Source organism: Hipposideros armiger, unplaced genomic scaffold, assembly GCF_001890085.2.
Source record: "Hipposideros armiger isolate ML-2016 unplaced genomic scaffold, ASM189008v1 scaffold_478, whole genome shotgun sequence".
NCBI lineage: Eukaryota > Metazoa > Chordata > Mammalia > Chiroptera > Hipposideridae > Hipposideros > Hipposideros armiger.
The window spans coordinates 1,385,977-1,404,413 of NW_017731828.1; the positions used below are offsets into that span (position 1 = coordinate 1,385,977).

General features: G+C 45.4%; 1 protein-coding gene across 3 annotated transcripts in view; it reads right to left on the minus strand.

Annotated features, from left to right (window-relative positions):
- Positions 1–4,041: 4,041 nt before the first annotated feature.
- The window catches only part of LOC109395584 (trypsin), a 30,628-nt gene continuing 16,232 nt past the window's right edge, over positions 4,042–18,437 (minus strand). For 2 of the 3 annotated variants that reach the window (XM_019666748.1, XM_019666749.1), the window contains exons 2-6: positions 8,061–8,250; positions 6,483–6,642; positions 5,489–5,742; positions 4,815–4,951; positions 4,042–4,273 (exon numbers count right to left, since the gene is read on the minus strand). In XM_019666748.1, the coding sequence (XP_019522293.1) occupies positions 4,124–4,273; positions 4,815–4,951; positions 5,489–5,742; positions 6,483–6,642; positions 8,061–8,100 (741 nt within the window). In that variant the 5' untranslated portion in view covers positions 8,101–8,250 and the 3' untranslated portion in view covers positions 4,042–4,123. The remainder of the gene's footprint in view (positions 4,274–4,814; positions 4,952–5,488; positions 5,743–6,482; positions 6,643–8,060; positions 8,251–18,437) is intronic. The other variant, XM_019666750.1, reaches the window with a different exon arrangement.

The following is an 18,437-nucleotide window of genomic DNA, read 5'->3' on the forward strand; positions in this document are numbered from 1 at the left end:
TAAATACTATTTAAAAGCACCTAAGCATAGTGTGTGGCACATAGAAAATGCTTAATAAATGCTTGTTATTTTTATTACAATTTTGCCCCTTTGCAAAAGTGAGAACTGAGTCCTGAGTACTAAGAAGGAGCAAATCTTCATTAAGCCCCTGGCCCACAGACTTGTGTATTTCAGCTCCAGCACTTCCTGGAACATGGCCCCTCCTGAAGTCAAGGGTTCAGAATTATTAGGAATATGTGGGTTCAAGGTCTCCACAGTCCAGTCCAGTCCAGTCCAGTTCAGTCTCCTCCACTGAGAAACTAGGGCACGGAGTGTACCAATCTGAAGTAAAGTTACTTCTACCCAGTTTATATATCCTGTGTGAAAAAAGTACTTACAGCTAAGCTTCTAAATGCAGATACTGCTTTATTTTACATGGCTACAAAAGGTCATAAGTAACCGTGAAGTTGACAGTTGAGAGCCCTTTTCTCAAGAGTTTTCAGGAGCAAGTGATAAATTATCTGTTATTATAATTAGACACCAAGGCAAGCAAAACAAACAAACAAACAAAACTTTTGTCTCTAGGCGTGGCTCCTAATCTCAGATTGTTACCTCTTTACGTGTCCTTGATTTTTACTACAGAGATACCATGTCTTCCTGGATCTGATTGAATCATGACTTAGGTATTTATTGTCGTAAATATATTTCGGTGCGAGATATTGCTTCTAACTCTACAGTGTGGCTTTTTATTTTAAATCGTAGTATGTTTTCACAGGCCTTTGGGTATTTTTCTTTGGTTGTAGTTTATAAGCACATCTCTGCTTTCCAGTCATCCGCCCCTTTCTCCAGTTTGCTTTTCCTGTGACGTTTGTGTTGATCGGCATGATATTCTGTAGTCTCTATTTGTGTTCTGTTTACCCAGTTAGCATGTGTATGCCACGAAGACGGGGGTTTGACCATGTTCTTCCTCCGGGGTCTTCAATGCATAAAACAGGGTCAGGTACATAATAGACCCTCAGTAAGTGTTTGTAGAGTAAGAGTTGGATAAATGAATAGAATAGTTACACTGTCCACCATGTGAAATACCAGGTTTATTTAATCAATCCTCAATAGATATTTGGGTTGTTTCTGGGTTTTCAGGGTTATGTGGACAATGCATTAATAAGCATCCTCGGTTAGTCTAGTGGAGACCGTGGCTGCCTCCTTAACATCCAGTCCTCCCGCTCTTGATAACTCTTGTAATTATTCAAACATAACCATATAGGCCACATTTATTGCAGAGTGAAAAGCCCACCCCTCGCTCTGATGGTATGGCACTTAGCTTAATTGTAAATTCATCAGCATAATCCCATTCAGCGATTGGCTCAGGGATGTGCAAGTGACCAAGTTCGGTTAAGGAGACACCATTTGGTATCTGCTGGAGGCTTCTGGGAAAGAAGCTTCCTAGACCTTCTGGGAGTACCTGTTTCTCTCTCCCCAGATGCAGACAAGGGAGAGTATTGCTCCTAGAGCATTTCCATCTCAAGAGCTTTATCCTTAAGATGAAGCTAACAGTAAAGCAGAGGGCAGAGACAGAAATAAATTGGGTCCTTGGCAACATTTTTGAATTGCTAAATCAAACTGCCCTTGAAGCCCTATTTGTAAGCTTTTACTAGTGCATTTTTTAAAGACTGTATGATATTGGATATTCTTTTCCTTACAACTGGATTGATTTCTAAATGATACACTCGTCTTTATATAGAAAGGGTGGCAAAAAAAAGTTATATACATTTTAAGAAAGGAAAAAACTATTAAAATTCTAATATTCAACATATGCCGATAACAAAAGATGAATACAAGTCACGTTTGACTTCTGCAATGACAAGAGGTGCTCAAAGTGGTTGCCATCAGCATCCAGACACTCCTGATGATGGCGAACTACTGTGTAAGCAACATTGACCAAAGTGTCCACTTGTATATATTTTTTTGGCACCCCTGGTATATGCCTACATATATATTTTTGGTTTTATGTGCATATTTTAATGGGATAGATTTGTAGAAGTTAAATTGTTAGGCCAAAGAGTATGCAGACTTTACATTTTAATAGAAATTCACAAATTGTGAGTAGTTTTAAACAAAATGAGATAGAAAGTGACAAGATGTGCTAAAAAGGGACTTGTGGATGGCCTCAAGAAAAATGAATTTGTTTGCCCTTTTCATACGTTTTTGGGGCCTGCCCTGATCTCTCATCTTTTATGTGACACCTGACACTTAACTTGTCAGGGCTCTGAATCTCCTCTCTACCTGAGGTGGTTAGGTACACAGGTGTAATTTGGTGGTGGTGATGGGGTGGGGTAGGAAAACATTTCAGAGGATGCAGGGGCATCTTAAAACTCATTTGTTCCTGGGGAGAAGCCTGAGATGTTTAGTTAAGGTAAAACTAAGGCTACTTATTTTAACAAAGAGGCGTTACATATAAATTTAATTTTGGCCATATGCAAACATAAAAGTAACTCAATGAGAACTAAGGAAATAAAGCAGGACCTGTTAATTACAACCAAATATTTCAGAGCCTTGACTCCCAAACTCAGGAATCTGGGCTCCATCCTAGTAGCAGTGATAAGGTGATATTATCACCTTATTTGTAGGGCTGTTTCATACAAATGTGCCATCCAGAGTTACCAAGGGACAGGAAATTGGTGATGGGAACTGCATCTTCCTATACTCTCTTCTTCCAAGAACCCTGTTATGGACTGTGCATGTTTGTGTTCCCCCAAAATTCATATGTTCAAACCCTAACCTCTAAACAGATGGTATTACGAGTTGGGGCTTCTGGGAGGTGATTAGGTTTAGGTGAGGTCATGAGGATGGAGATTATAAGAGGAAGAGATTACAACTAGCTCTCTCAGCCATGTGCGGATAAGTGACAAGGCCGTTGTCTGTAAGCCAGGAAGCAGGTCCCTACCACTTCCGGCCGACACTTGATCTTGGACTTCCCAGCCCCCAGAACTGTGAGAAACGAATGTTTGTTGTTTCAGCCACTCAGTCTATAGTTTTTTAGTTATAGGAGCCCAAACCAACTAAGACACACCTCTCCTTCCCCTTATCCCTAGGGCCACAAACACTTTCCTCTTTTAGACCTCTTCCACCTACTGCAGTATTTCCATGTTCAGACTTCAGGGGTCTTTTCCCTTTACCCATACCAGATATATGAGCACACAGAAATCAGTGTTGGGGCTTGTACTCCAAACCATCCTCTGGACGATCCACAGAACAGCCTAGAGCTGGGGCGAGGGTGTTGAAGAGCTAAAGCGGGGTGCCTCTGCTGCCTCTCCAGAGAGAGCTGAAGTGAACAAGCAACACTACTGTAGCCGAAAATGACCTCAGGGTAATAAATCCACTTTCTGCGAATTTACCTGCATTTGCACTGGATTGTTTTTATTTTTTTTGCGTATAGTTCAAACTAGTACATTATTTGGGCTGGGATTGAGGGGGACTGATGGTGGGACAGGGGCATAGATTGCCTGGAAACATCATGGCTGCTATATCCCAGTGGGAAAATAAGAAAGACCTTAGAGAACTGGGACTTGGAGGTAGGTGAAACCTTGGCTAATGCAGGAAATCTGTGATTTTTAAAACTTCCTCCTTTTGGAGTTTTCCCCTCTTTAGCCTCACAGAGTTGCAGAGAGATTGGAGAAAAATTGGGCGAGCATGGTGTCACAGCATTTACAATGCACTGAGCATAAGGACAGCCCGAGGTGTCATCCCAGCTTTCCTGTGGGATGTTAATTTTAACTCTCTGCATTTTAGTGTCACTGTCTGTTTAACAATGTGATGGTAACAATAATCCTAACCTTATTCATCTTTATATCCTCAATGTCTCACACAGAGTCTGGCATATAGTAGGTGATCAGTGAATTTATTTTGGTTAGGTTGATTGAATAACTAAATAACCTGTCACATTCCATCCTCCTATAATAGTTCAATTCTGGGCCCACCCTCTTCCTCAGCAGCCAGTTTCAAGAGAAAGTGTATAAACACCAAGTATGGACAGTTCTTGGACATATTTGGTGCAGGACAAAATGTTTTTATTTAGATACTGTGTTCAGGCATGGGAAAAGGGTGAAGTCGTGTAACAGGATGGGTCATGAAGAGCTAAACGTGCTTAGTTGGCAGCGATGGTCTCCTGAATCCAGTCCACGTAGTTGCAGACCTTGGTGTAGACGCCAGGTCTGCCCCTCAGAGCGCAGCCATAGCCCCAGGAGACAATGCCCTGGAGTTCTCCGTTGCAGACCACGGGGCCGCCAGAGTCACCCTGAACAAGAGGGGAAAGCCAGTTAGAACTCTCAGCTATACCCAGACGGGAGAAAGGCTCAAGGATGTTCTTCCAGTATCCTGGAGCCATCTACCCAGGGTGCTGACCCCCACGAAGCACCTTCTCTTCCCCCTGGAAATGCAGCCTTTAATCTCCATACCTCCTCCTATTCTTTTTCCTCCCTTCTAGCCCCTCCCCTTTCCTTAGTTGCAGGCCTGAAGGGCCAAGAAGAGGTGCGGGCAGGGGAGTGTAATGCTGTCCAGCTAGCCTGCCCTTTTTCAGAGCCCTTCTACAAGGTATCTCCTCGGAAGGGCACCTGCATATGCTGTTTACACACCATCTCCTGTGTATCCTTTTACCTTCAATCCTAGCCATTAATATGGCAAAAAGAAAAAATTATCGTTTATCCTCAGTCTCTCCCTCACCCCCCAGAATCAGTCCCAGGGGGACAGCCTTTCAATCTTCCGCGTTTCAGGCAAGGGGAGATGTAGGGGAGATGCAGGAGGCTGAAGTGAAGGAGAAGGACTGCAAAGAAACGGACCTGGCAGGAATCCTTTCCGCCCTCCAGGAAGCCCAGGCACATCATGTTGTTGGTGATCTGGCCGGGGTAGGCACTGCGGCAAGCGCTGTCGGACAGGATGGGGGCATCCAGACACTGCAGGAGCTCAGGGTAGTCATCTGTGGGTGCAAGGGGGGACATGGAAGGTTACCACAGGATTCCCAGAAACCTCTTTTCCGCTACCTCTCCCCGCTTCCCGGGACTCCCACCCCTCTCAGATTGCCGGTAACTTCTATTTTGGAAGAACTTTTATCTGAAAGGTCTTCTAAGCAGTTTCAATCAAGTTGTTCTCTGTCTGACACTAGGATCCATGAGCACAGATCTCAGACCTAGAGCCTGACTTCTCAGGCAGGTTTATACTTCAGGCTGTGCCACGTCCCTTCGCCTCCCGCCCGTTTCCCTCTCAGTTTCTGGTTCTCTGAAATCACAAGTCACTTCAGCTGAATACTGGGCATCTTGATCATAGTTCATTTTTGTTGTGTTTTCCAGCAAAGGAACCTTCCTCGTTTTAATTCATATATTCTGAGGCTCCACACATTCACTGGCTATCCTCTCTGAACCTGGCCTTGAGTGACAGTTTGGACTAACTGCCCCTCCATATGCCTTTCACCTCTAGGTTTCTCAGAGTTGGCGCCTCTGGTCCAGGTGACACTTACAGCCATTGCTCTGGGTGTTGCCCCAGCCAGAGATGAGACACTGGGTCCCAACAGCTGCACAAGATCTTGGCAGAGAGACCGTGGCCACTCGAGAGCTGATGGTGGCGGGCGAGCTCAGTTTAATCAGCATGATATCGTTATCGATGGTGTTGCCGTTGTACTTGGGGTGGCGGATGACCTTGACTGAGTTAATGAACTGCTCATTGCCTTCGATGACGTCAATGTTGTGTTCTCCCAGACGCACCTGGATGCGGCTGGATTAAAGGACGAAAAGGCCCCTGAGTGTCCAACCTGAGCTCGTCCTGCCAGCACATCCCAGTCACGAGCATAAGCACAGACACCCTCCCCTTCACACATTCACAGCCCCGTGATTGTCCCTTAAGGTGGCCCTCCCAGACAGGGTGCAGGTTACATTGTCCTTGGGGAGGTGTCACTGCAGGCACAGACTCAGCCCACGGTCTTGTTAGGGTAGCCAGGGGAGGAAAGGGACCACAAGACACCAGTTCAACAATGGGAGATGCAAAGGGAATTGGTGGCAGTTAACCAGCACTCGCGTTTCTCCTCTGGTTGGGATTTCCAATCATTGATGTGGCAGGAATCAGAGATGTGACAGACTTAAAACTAAGTGGGGGGTCAGAACAGGCTGTACTTATTTTCAGTGTACTGGAAATTTTCTGTGTTTTATTTCCTCCACCTGCCTTTGTTTTCCTGGTTGAGCTGTAATGATTAGGACTGTTGACTATTGGCTAGGTCTAAGTATCCTTCATCACTCACTGTTTCCCCGCCTGTCTCTTTATCTGGAAGGACATCAGGGACCTCTAGGGTGCCGTGTGAAAGCCCCTTCGTACGTCCTATGATGTCTGGGAATAATGAGGCTCTCAGACTCTGAATCCTCACCCTCGGGGATCACTCTGCAGTGTGCCAGCTTGTGCGTTGGCAGGGCTGGGGGACACGTTGGTCTCAAGGAACAGGGACGTGAGTATTGGGCACTTACGACTTGTAGCAGTGAGCCGCGGACACCACCCACTGGTCGTTGATGAGGGAGCCACCGCAGAAGTGGTAGCCAGCATTCAGGGACACCTGGTAGGGGACGGAGTTCTCCTGGCAGGTGTAGCCCCCGACGATCTTGTCATCGTCGTCAGCGGGGAAAGCAGCTGGCAGAGAGAAGTGGGAAACTGCCTGTTAAACAGATCCATCTTCTGCTGTCCCCCACGTTTTTGCAGATGAACCAGAAAAGCTCGGATCATGTTTTCTTGCCACGCATAAATCAGGAGTTGGTGATTTTAATGTATTTTTTTCCCAAACCTTATTTTTCTATACCTTTCACACTTATACCCTGCTTATACCGTAAGTATCTAATTTTTAATTTATGCTTTACAATTGATAAATATACTGGGGGTTTTTTACATATGCAACCCCTCACCCCACACACAAATCAGAGACTCTTTACATACTAAATGCCCTGAACACCACCACCTAGCGATATAAAGAATTCTTTTTACGTAGACCTCATCAGCCATGCAAATAGATATTTAATAGAGCGTCACAATGACCAGGGTTATGTTTATTTGTGGTGACTGGCATAGGATAGATATCCATCCCCAAGAGGTAACAGACGGGGAGCTTTCAGAAGCCACCCAAGAATGTCCTGGGCTGGAAAAAAATGGGAATTTTGTCCTTTTGTTCCCCCAGTTTCTCTCCTTGGTCCTCACCTAAATTTTTCACAAAATCATTTCATAGAGCATTATAAGATGTTTACCTCCAACCTTTCCCCTTACTCCAGTTATCTTTCTAACATTTTAAAATTTATTCAGCATTGTGAAGTCTGCCCCAGTGACGTATTAAGATCTCTTGCAGCCCCAAAAGTCAGTGAAGAAATTATGTGCGTCCTGTTGTTCAAGTAGTTTAAAGTAATTTTGGGAAAAACATTTCCAGGTGTGTAGACAGGTGTATTGAATTTATACCTGGCCCAATTTGGAAAAATTTAGTAGTATGTTCTAGTAGTATAAACTTTAGTAGTCAAAACCAGAAATAGCCACGTCTCTATTTCTTTTGATGACCGAATGACATGTTATTTTACACTGGAGACATTTCATTTAGCAAATGAAGTTTGTAAAGCCCAGGCCATAGCTTTTATTCAGTAGAAATGAAAGTTCTTTGCCTGTTAAGATGCCCTTTAGTACAGAGGAGCCAGAGGCTCTCACCCTCACAGACTCTGTAACGAGCACAATGTTGGTCATTAGTCCCAATTATTAACTCCAAATCTTTAGAAATGCCACATTTCCTTACTGTTGACTATCATATCCTTTCCCCTCTGCCTTTGTAGGTTTTACCTTGAAGTTCGGGCAAGTTCTGCCCCTTTATACTTTGCACACTGATCACTCCTGGTCACCACGATCTTTCCCCACCAAGTGAGATTCATTAATCTACAGACATACGGACTATACACTGTTGCCTCAACATTTTAAGCTTCTTGAATACAAAGACTGCATTCAGCATTCATTGTTGCCTTCCAGAGTACAGACTTAAATGCATGATAGACACCTCCTGATTCATTTACTGACAGACTCACCAGCAGCTCCCAGGAGAGCGAGGAAGATGAAGGCCTTCATGGTTGCTCAGTGGATCTGGTCCGGGGATAAGGTGGAGGGCTTTCATCTTCGCCTATTTGTACCTCCAGGTCTGTCGTTGACACCCACGGCCACAGGTGCCAGGAAAGTGATTTCACTGGAAACTCACCAATCCAAATTTAGAATTCAGTTCTGTGCCAAATTGAACGTAATTCCGCATCAACTTTAAACATCAACTTTTGTCCACTATTTTAGAAGGTTATGGGAATGAAAGCAATGAGCCCACCTGGTAGGTACTGTTCCCCAGAATAGAAAAGGAAGGTGGAGTGAGATCGCAAAACAGAGCTACAGGTGTCCTGATTCCCAGACAAAAATCTTAGGTACTTAAATATCTCAACTGTGAACTTTTATCCTAAAGACTATCTTGAATGCTACACCCTTGATGTTTAATTAACATTGACTCTTTCACAATTATATAATGTTTCTTGTGGTAAAATGGTCTGTCTTGTATATTCAGGTTAACTTTTCAGTACGAATACGAAAAAGAAAAATTAACCTGATTTGAAACTATAAGAGATCTAAACGAGAGAGTGAAAGAATGATGATAACTTACATTTATTTAGAACTTACTATATATTAGGGTTATTCTAAATACTTTGCCTATATCAATTTAGTAATCCGCGTAACAACCCTTCAAGATACCCATTATCACCCCCACTTTACAGATGGGGAAACTGAGGCACACAAAACATAGTGGGCTTGACCAAAATCACATAGCAAGTCCCTGGTAGGCTCAGGATTCCAACCCAGGAAATACAGCTTCAGAGTTTGTGCTCTTAACCACTCTGCAACACTTCCCCGTAAGTTCACCAGGATCTGGAGACCAAGATAAAACAGAATTCTTGGCCAGTGATAACACAATTAAAATTTATGGAGTGCTTACTATGTGTCAGGCACTGTGAGTGGCATTTACATACGTCAACTCATTCAATCCTCACCAACAACTTTATACGTCTTGTTATATTGTTTGCCATTTTATAGACGAGGCTTAGAGAACTTAACATGGTTTGCTCAAAGTTTTATAGCTACCAAGTGGCCAACACATGGCTCAAACGCAAGCAGCCTTGCATTTCAGGGTCCATGTCCTCCAATGTGATGCCGTGAACATACACCCAAGGAGGCTGAGCTGAACTCTCCCGAGTTAAGGGAGCATAGAGAATTCTGACAAATCCAAGAAATGGGTTCCTGGAGCAGGAATTATCGTGATAATGGGGTACGCAGAAGTATCCAGGGACTGCTAACCTCTAGATATGTATCGTCCGATTCTGCACCCACACGTACATCTGAATGGCCTACCCCCTACCATGCTGTTTCTCCTTTAGCAGATCAGCCCCCCTGAAATAGTCTCTGTTTGTTTCACATTTGAAATTTTGCTGATACAAAGATGATTTGAGGGGGTATGGAGTGGAGCAGATCTGAAGTGAAAGCAGTTCCTATCCTAAGTGAAAGTGACTAGGAGAAGGCTTCCTGATGAAGAAGCCACACAAATACGGGGTCAGCACGAGGAGTCTGTGTATGAACGTGCACAGCTTGGTCATTCACTCCGAGTGGGTGAACAGACCTGAGGAAGATAACCTTGCGTGAATGTGCGGGAGCTTGGACCTACAAGGTTTCTGTCCCGAGGTCCTGTGCATCATTCTATGGAGTGTGACTCTGGAGAATAGGGTTGGAATTCCCCATGCTCAGTAAATATTCTTGCCTGCACTTCACATGTGCAACACATCTGTTCTCAGTAACGTCAGTGAATTCTCATTTGCCCTCCACATGGAACCTGCCCCGCTGTGTGTGGGGTATCCTTCCTCAGCCTCCTGGCACACACAGCCATCAGCTGTGCATGGAGACGGCCCATGTTTTCTCGGCAGAGTGTGTTACCACCTACTCCTCTTTTTCTAACCTCAGACATGTGGTGGCCCAGAGGCGTGTGTCAGTGTTTAATGAATCTGTATTTGTCACCTCTCTTTCCCATGCACATCGCTGAGTGACCTTGGAGGACTTTTCCAACTTGTGCCCGAATTGGAGGCTGATTGGGCTCCTGCAAATAATGTTGCCACTCGTCTTGGCAGGTGCAAGAGTCACTGGCTTCTCCTGGTGACTTTCTGCCCCTTAAGGGCGTCTGTTTGTCTCTTTCCTTAGCTTCTCCAGCCACCACCTGGGTTCCTCCATCACTATTCCCAGAGACCATGCCGACTCTTTACCGCCTCAGCGTGCGGGGAAATTTTAAAATAAGAATTTCTCTCTTTGAAAAAAGACGTGCAAAGAAACTAAAACGCTGAAGTAAACTATCAGGGCAGCAAAAGTACAAGCAGGGACAAGGTGCACACAGTATATGCTTGTGTGTCGTCACCTTGGTGCCACCCCCAGAGTCTGTGCTAAGCTGTATTTGTACGTTGGAAATCAGTGTTCGTGAATAGACTGTTCTTTCTGAGTTTGCTTGAGGACGCTGCTCAAGGATAGCATTAGGTTGGGGGACATTTCTGCCCTAGCTCCATGGGATTCTCGCCATAAAATTGTTCGCAGGGGTCAGCCAACTTCTTCTGGTTTCGGCTTTGCAGGCCATTCTGTCACAGCCACTCTGCTGCTGTAGCATGAAAGCAGCCGTGACAGTATGTAAATGAGTAAATGCTGCCCATGAAACTTCATCTACTGAAACAGGCTACAGGCCAGATTTGTCCCTGGGCCACCATGCGTCATCCCTGCTCTAGAAGCCAGGGAAGAAACCGTTCAGGTGCCCCATATCCAGCCTTGAAATCAAGTTGTGGATTGGTTTCAATAACCAGGGATGGCTTGAAATAAAATTAGTAATCTTAAAGCAAAAATCTCAGTGTTGCCTTTACTGCAAATCATGTTTTAGGGCGAAAGGAAGAAGAGCGGGATTGAGGGTTTAGGGCCTGAATACTGCAGTAACAGAACAGTGCAGGCAGAAGAAGGGATTGACAGACAGGAAGTTGTATCAGCGTAGTAGAAGCAATGACTTTGAGTACAAGCACAGAACCAGGGACACAGTCCCACGCATTGGTGGAAGCAGGGTGCTAACTAATCACTGTGGCGCCTTTTTTTCTCCAGGGAGCCTCATCCCGATTGAGGAGTCACTCTGAGATGGGGGCCCCCAGGGCTAACTGCCGCCCTCTGACTGTGTTTATCTCTAAGACGCTACCGCCTTCCTGTCTCCACGGCAGGACTGAGTCCTGGCACTAGTTTCCCTTTGGCCCCCAGGAGGAACTGTGACTCAGCTGAGGTTCAGGGAGCTCTGAGGGAGGCTTGAGAGAGCTTCCTGGATGGGAGCGGGTTAATGAAAGTCTGGTTTTGTTTACAACCCAGGAGAATGTGGTTGCAGAGGCCTCAGCTGCTGCTGAACTGTGTGAGGGGTTAAATAGAGAATGCTTGCTTTGTGCGGATCTGTAGGTGTTCCTGTCCCAGCAGAGAGCCTGGACTGCTAGACTGGTTGCTTGGGATCCTGCATGGGATTGGAAACGGCAGGGTTTTGAGGGGGTGGGGGGGAAATGGGATGGGGGGGGGAATGGGATCCCACAGGCGGTGGGCCCATTCCCAAGAGGACTAGGAGAGGCTGGGGGCTGGGCCTCCGCCTGCTGGGCTGGAAGCTCCTGGGGTTCAGGCCTGGAGCCCAAGAGGCCAGGGGCTCTTGCAAATCTTACAGAGATAGTGATCACCTAAGGACATCTATTGGGTTGTCGGAAAAGTCATGACGCATTTTTGTAACGAAAAACAGAAAAAATACATCATGACTTTTCTGACATCCCAATATTTACCAGGCCGAGGGAGACTGAGAGCCCCACTCCCCTCACTCCAGAGTATCAGCGAGTTAAGCTGCAAAAGGTTTTATCCTTGTCTCTCTTATAGGTGGTCCTCTATGCTCTTGGAGCAGGAGAGGTCTGAGCAATGAATGAGAGGGAACCCTCTTCCGGGTTTGATAAAAATGGTCCTATCACAATGTCAGCAACAGACTTCCTTCTGGACTCTGTCTCCCACTTCTGTCTCTGTCTACCATGACCCATGGAAGCCAGAATCGTCCAGACACGAAAACGCTTTGTACCAAAACACCTAGAGATAGAAAAGACAGACCTCCCAAGCAGACCTGAGACAGAGCTTCTCACTTCGTTTTCACTCAAGGTTTGTTTTTTGTTGTTGTTTTGTTTTGTTCCAACCTTTGCAATTTCCCTTGCTTCTTGGAAGTCCAAGAAGGCACCAAGTTATATTTTCTGTGAACTCGAGCTGGATGTAGCAGGGGGAAACCTCAGAACCTCTGTACATTCTACCCGATCGCTTGAAGTAAAAGTCTGGCCAGCTGGCCAAACAGCCTAACAGGAAAACTGCTAGCCCTTCTGTGAAGCCTAATTTTGTAGTTCTTCTTAGAATGGCACAGAGGAATCTGCTAAAGACAGCCAACTCATTTGCCTACACGTGAATCTGACTTTCTTAACTTTCTGTATTATGAGCCACTTGTAAAACCTGTTAAAAGCTATAAACATTAGAAAATGCAGGAACACACACTTCTAAGCTCAGTATTGGATGTTCTACATGGCTAGCTTTAACTTAAGGCTTGGGAATTTGGGGACCCCCTGAACCTTCCTCACCCCCACCTTCCACAAAATAACAAAAGTAAGGTAATATATAATAATCACGTTTGAAAGTTAAATAATGCTTGTATATCATGGTATTGCATTTAATTTTTGTTCAATGTTGCTCATATTACTTTCAAATGACTTAAAGATTAGTGATGACCCACATAATAATAGAAACAGTAAACGGGAGTGTTTTTAGAGGATAAATGAGATTCCAGTAGCTGAATGGGCAAATAGAATGAACTTGATTTCTGAAGGTGAGTGACCTGTCACAGGCTGTCCCATCTAGTTCTGAGCTGGATTTTCATTCAGAAAACCAATGGCCATTGGCTCACCTGCAGGCATATGTTCTCAAGAGTTGATGTGTATGTCGACTTTCGTATTTTTATCAGAAAGAAAGGGGATTTCTTTTCAAGGTCAGAGCTACCAGTAACTAGCAGCCAGCTGAGCAGAATAGAAGGGAAATCATGGCCCTTGTCCCTTTGCAGACCCTAAAAATCAGTTTTGAGCACCAGTGAAGAGAGAAACAGAATCTGATGAAACTGAAATCGTCATGGGATTCTGTGCCCAGGTAACTAAATTTGACAGAATTGGTCCCCTGAGATTTTCCTTTCATCCCCTTCTGCCAGAGCGCACAGCCTGGTGTTTCCCCTGGGCTCTCAGGGAGCTCGTGGGAGGAGACAGCTCTGCCAGGTGGAGGTGTGTCCTTGTTGAAGTCACAAAAGGCAGAGGCAGTGATGGAGGTCTTGTTTCCAGAATAGGAGGAAGATTTCACCTTTATAGCATGCCAACACATATGCCTTTTCCCCAAACTCTGGGGAATTGACCAAATATAAGCAGGAGTTTAAATATTGGACGGTCAGAAATATGACCACTGTCCAAAATGCGCATCCTGGCATCACCCAGCCCACTTCCCCTGTGTTCCAGCTCTTCTCCAGCCGTGCGCCCTTTCCCCACTAGTCCTGGGACTCCCCCTCTCTTTGTGGATGAAGTTATCTTCACGCTAAAATGATTACATTCTCTTCCCTCCTTCACATCCTTGCGGAGATTGAGCCCTGGCACGTCCCAGGCACCCAGCACCAGCCCTCTGCTCCTTCTGTAGAGGCTGCTCCTTCTCTATTTTAGCTGGACCTGTCAGCAGAGAAGGGGCAAAGAACCCATTGCTTGGTTCCCTTCCACCCTTTGGATGATTCTTGATAGACGGTGAAAAAGTCTTGCTTTCTAAGTCTCCTATAAGAAACAAAAAACAACTAGAACTAACATCATGTCACACGGAGCAAGTGTCTGTATATCCGCTTCATTCCCGCTTCTCTTGGAATGCTGTGCACCTGATTTTAAAGAGCGCGTGCATAAAACATTGTAGTACATAGTTCATCTGAAATCTACTCTTTAAGAATATGGCTGCTGCTTCGTTTGTTCAGCATCACTATTATGTGTAACCTCTTCTTTTGTTTTTACTATTTTCTTCCTTCCTCTCCGCCTTACCTCCCTCTCTTTCTTTGAAAAGCTTCACGTAGAAGCTGTGTGATACAGTGAGGTCGGTACTTCGGACATTGGATGCACAAGACCCACGAGCCCAGGAAACTTCGAGGGGTGCCTTTGGTTAAGATCATACAATTTTAAAACTGGACAGAGACTTGGAAATGGTATATGTCAGCCCATTGTTTTATAGATGTGGAAATAGGACACCATAAAAAGGACAGTATTTAACTGTTAATACCAAGTATACTCCGAACCTCCGTATAGCGTCTATTTTATAGTTCCAGTTTAGGGTAATCTGTGAATTTCTTTTTGCTCCTATAAGAATATAAGCATTATGGGAGTGAGAATATTGTCTTATTCACGCTTTGCACTAAGTAGCCATTCTGTGACCGCCATCAAATCAAGTTCAGGAGGACGGTGGTCGTTTCTGATTTGTTCACTACTGTAGCTCTAGTGCATGTTCTGTGTTCAGCTTTGTCTTTCTGTGAAGGAGTTTCACCAGTAGTTGACAGTTAGTGTTGCCAAACAGAGGGTGTGTGTGAGTGTGAGAGTGAGAGTGAGAGTGTGAGTGTGAGTGTGTGTGTGAGAGAGAGACCCCTCCATAGCCATCCTAGTTCCCTGGCCTTACTCCTGATTCTTGCTGAGTTGGGTTCATTAAGGCCCAGGGCCTGGCCCAAGAGGGCAGAGAGCTGAGAACTGCGCCTTGCTGACCACGAGGTGGCGCTGTGGCCCTACCAAAGCCTCTGAGGCTGGCGGCGGGGTGTAGGGGGGGGAAGGACTGCTGGAAGGAATAGAGGGGACCTTGGTTCTCAAGGAGGCAATGTCCGGAGACACTTTTGGTTGTCACAGCTGTGGGTAGGGAGTGCTACTGGCATGCAGTGGACAGAGAGCAGGGATGCTGCTAAACATCCTGTAGTGCACAGGAAGCCCCCACGGCAAAGAATCACCCGGCGCAATATGTCAGTAGTGCTGAGGCTGAGAATCCTACGCTCGGAATGAAGTTGTAAACTGTGTACCAAAAGGGAAGGCGGCCTGTGGACAATTCAAGGACAGTAAATCATCTCGCTTAGATTGGCCCCATCTTCCATGCCTTTATTCACCTCTGTAACCTCTTTGCTCCTGTCACAAGTGACTTCTGATTCCCTAGCAGCCTCAGGTTCCCAGCAGGGCTCTGGCCCTCAGACAGGTAAGGCCATCGCAGGAGCAGGGCTGCAGCCTGTCCTCCTCAAGGACTCATGGACAGAGCTTGCCCCCAACTAGCATTCATTCGTGCACTTTCAATGGTATGCGCTGGTCCTCGGGAGAGACCTCAGTGTAAGTCAGACAAGATGTGAGTGGGATCATCCCGCATTACTGGGAAGGAGACGCAGAAGACGCAGAGAAGGAAAACCAGGCTGATCCTGAGAGGAAGGGAGGAGGTGGCCGAGCCTGGGGCAGGGACAGCGGAGGGAGGCAGCTGCTGGCACAAGAATGACATCAGAGACATATCCTTCAGGCAACACACCCACCCTTACAAATTCCAAACTCCTTTGAAAGGAGCAAGAGTTAAAATTCCTTTAAAAGTAGGGAGTGCAGGACATGAAAAAGCAAGAGAACTTATTAGAGAGCCTGAGAATGCGGAAGTCATTCGAGGCTGTGACATCATCACAGAAAGCACCTGGCAGCTGTGGAGCTCTGCAGCCTGGTCTCCTTACCACTGAAGACCAGAATCCTAGCCTAGGGCCTCGCCTGTCGGCCCCACTTCACCATGGGCTCCTGGCTCCTCTGCTGTGTGGGTCTCTGCCTCCTGGGAGCAGGTGAGTGAGGGGCCCGGGTGGCCTGATCCACTCTGAGTCTCCAAGCCTGTTCATCACGCCTCCAGTGACAGGCTGCCTCTTGGGGCTTGTCTGAATTCTGCTTATTTCCTCCTCAGGCCCCTTGGACACAGCAGTTTTCCAGACTCCCAAATACCTCGTCACGCAGGTGGGAAATAAGAAATCCCTAAGATGTGAACAAAAGCTGAACCATAATGCTATGTACTGGTATAAGCAGGACTCCAAGCAATTGCTGAAGGTTATGTTTTTGTACAATAATAAGGAGCTCATTGTAAACGAGACAGTTCCAAGTCGTTTCTCACCTAATTCTCCTGACAAAGCTCATTTGGACCTTCTTATCAACTCCTTGGAGCCAGGAGACTCTGCCGTGTATCTCTGTGCCAGCAGCCAAGACACAGCCCTGCAAAGTCACTGCCTCCCTGTGCACAAACCTCCTCACCCAGCCAGGAAGCTGTGGGGACAACAAATCACCCACCCCCGAGGCTCTGTTCACCCCCCTGTGAAACCCCTGGCTGGAGTTTCAGTGTGTAGTTCAGCCCACGGTACACACCTGGTGGGGAGTTCTACATTTTATGCGCCCAGAAGTCTTACAGAATTCTTATCAGCTAGAGCAGGGCTGTCCAATAAATTCACTGAAGGACTCAGGATACCACAGACAGGAGAGGACCCTGTCCCATGCACTGAAGTCCTTAACCAATGAGATGCCATTCACTGCCTTTCTCTGCCGTGCATGTTGGTGCATATCATACATAACAATATGACTGAAAATGCTCTATTCGCTAAAAAAGGTTTGATGAGCAAAATCCTAAAGGAGAGGGGAAGGTAAAGTTTCTGAGACCAAAAGGAAATTCGGATTATCAGTGAGTTCCCTGTTTAATAGAAAAATATTTGGAGAAGCACGAAAGTCCATGGCAATACATAAACTAGAAAGAAAGGGTGGGAGATAAGCGCCAATCGAGGTGAGCATGTGCATTGCAGACCCCCTCCTCCCAGGAGGATGAACAGTGATTCTTCCTAGTTTGGACTGAGTGTTGTTATAGAAGCCTCTGCCCAAGCAGGTGGTAGCCAGATGATGGAGGATAGTATGAGGCATGGAAATAAAAGGCTTTGGGCACAAATCTTTGGCAGTAGCTAGTCTTCGGTTCTACTGTAAGTGAGATAACATGATCCAATTTGTACTTTGATACAATAACACTGGTAGCTGTATGGATCAGAAGGGAGATAGGTTTTGGGTGGAATGTACCATTAGAAGACTACTAACATTTTCTACGTGAAAGATCTTAAAGGAGTTTATGTGGGGCCTTGTGGATAATACAGCATAGAAGCCCTGGATTATGTTATTTTCTTCTAAAGCATGTTATGTTTTATTCTGGCAGGTTTGACGCTAGGGTTTCCCAGGATTTATTTTGGTTTTGCCGTCCTTCTTAGAGACCTAGCGTGTGGTCTTGATTGCTAGTGCATGGCCCTTCCGGGGTCTCCGTGGAAATCATGCCGCACTCCCCAATGAGAGTGTCTTCTGAAATCTCTATTCAGCTCTCTGTTCGCTAATCAGCCTTCCAGAGCCCTCCCCACTGTGCCTACACATTAGAAATGGCCCAAAAATAAAGGGGGATTTCCTTATGTATATCCTTGGGGCTCCTGTTCACTGCTCTATACCCCAAATCCCAGCTGTCTTGGAATCAGTTATGTCTTTTTACCTCCAAGCAACATATGCTATTACTGTTTTATTTAGACAGTGTTTACTTGAATTTACTTACACGTTTACCATTGCACTACTTCACTATTCCTTCTTGCAATTCAGACTGCCCTTCGAGTATTTTCCCTCTTCAGGCACACACCTAATTCAGATATTAAACTCCTCTTTCACACCTCCCCCCACCCCAGAAATGCTTCTGTTAGCCATTGTTTCGGTGCAACCAAACCTTTCACTTTTATTGTTCCAGGTTTCATTTTAAATTCTACTGTTTTTTTGTAATTCTTACTTATTGGGAGCAAAACAATGCAGTGAAATTTTATTTATTCAGACTTTTGCTGTTTCATGTAGAGGGCCAATCAAAGTGTGTTCTTGTTACAGTGGATGTCCTTCATAATAATCTTAATAGTAATAATCCTAGTCTTTGAACTAGGGTTAATTTTAGGTTCTTATCTAAGAATGGAATATCTCCAACTGTAGTGGATTGGGGGTCCATCATATATGTAACCTGTTCAGGGTGGAGAATATCCAAACCCTTTTTGCTTAAATTCTAACCCATATGCCTTTACATTTTCTGCTTTATGGGCCACATTAAAAATCCGATGAAATCTGTTACATTAGAAAAATGCTAATATGTTCCTCCTGACCCAGCACATCCCTGGTTAAAAGAAATTTAATTACCACCCCTTGACTTAAAGCATGGGCAACAACCCTCCCCACCCCCAATGTAGATTTATATAGATTTTCATT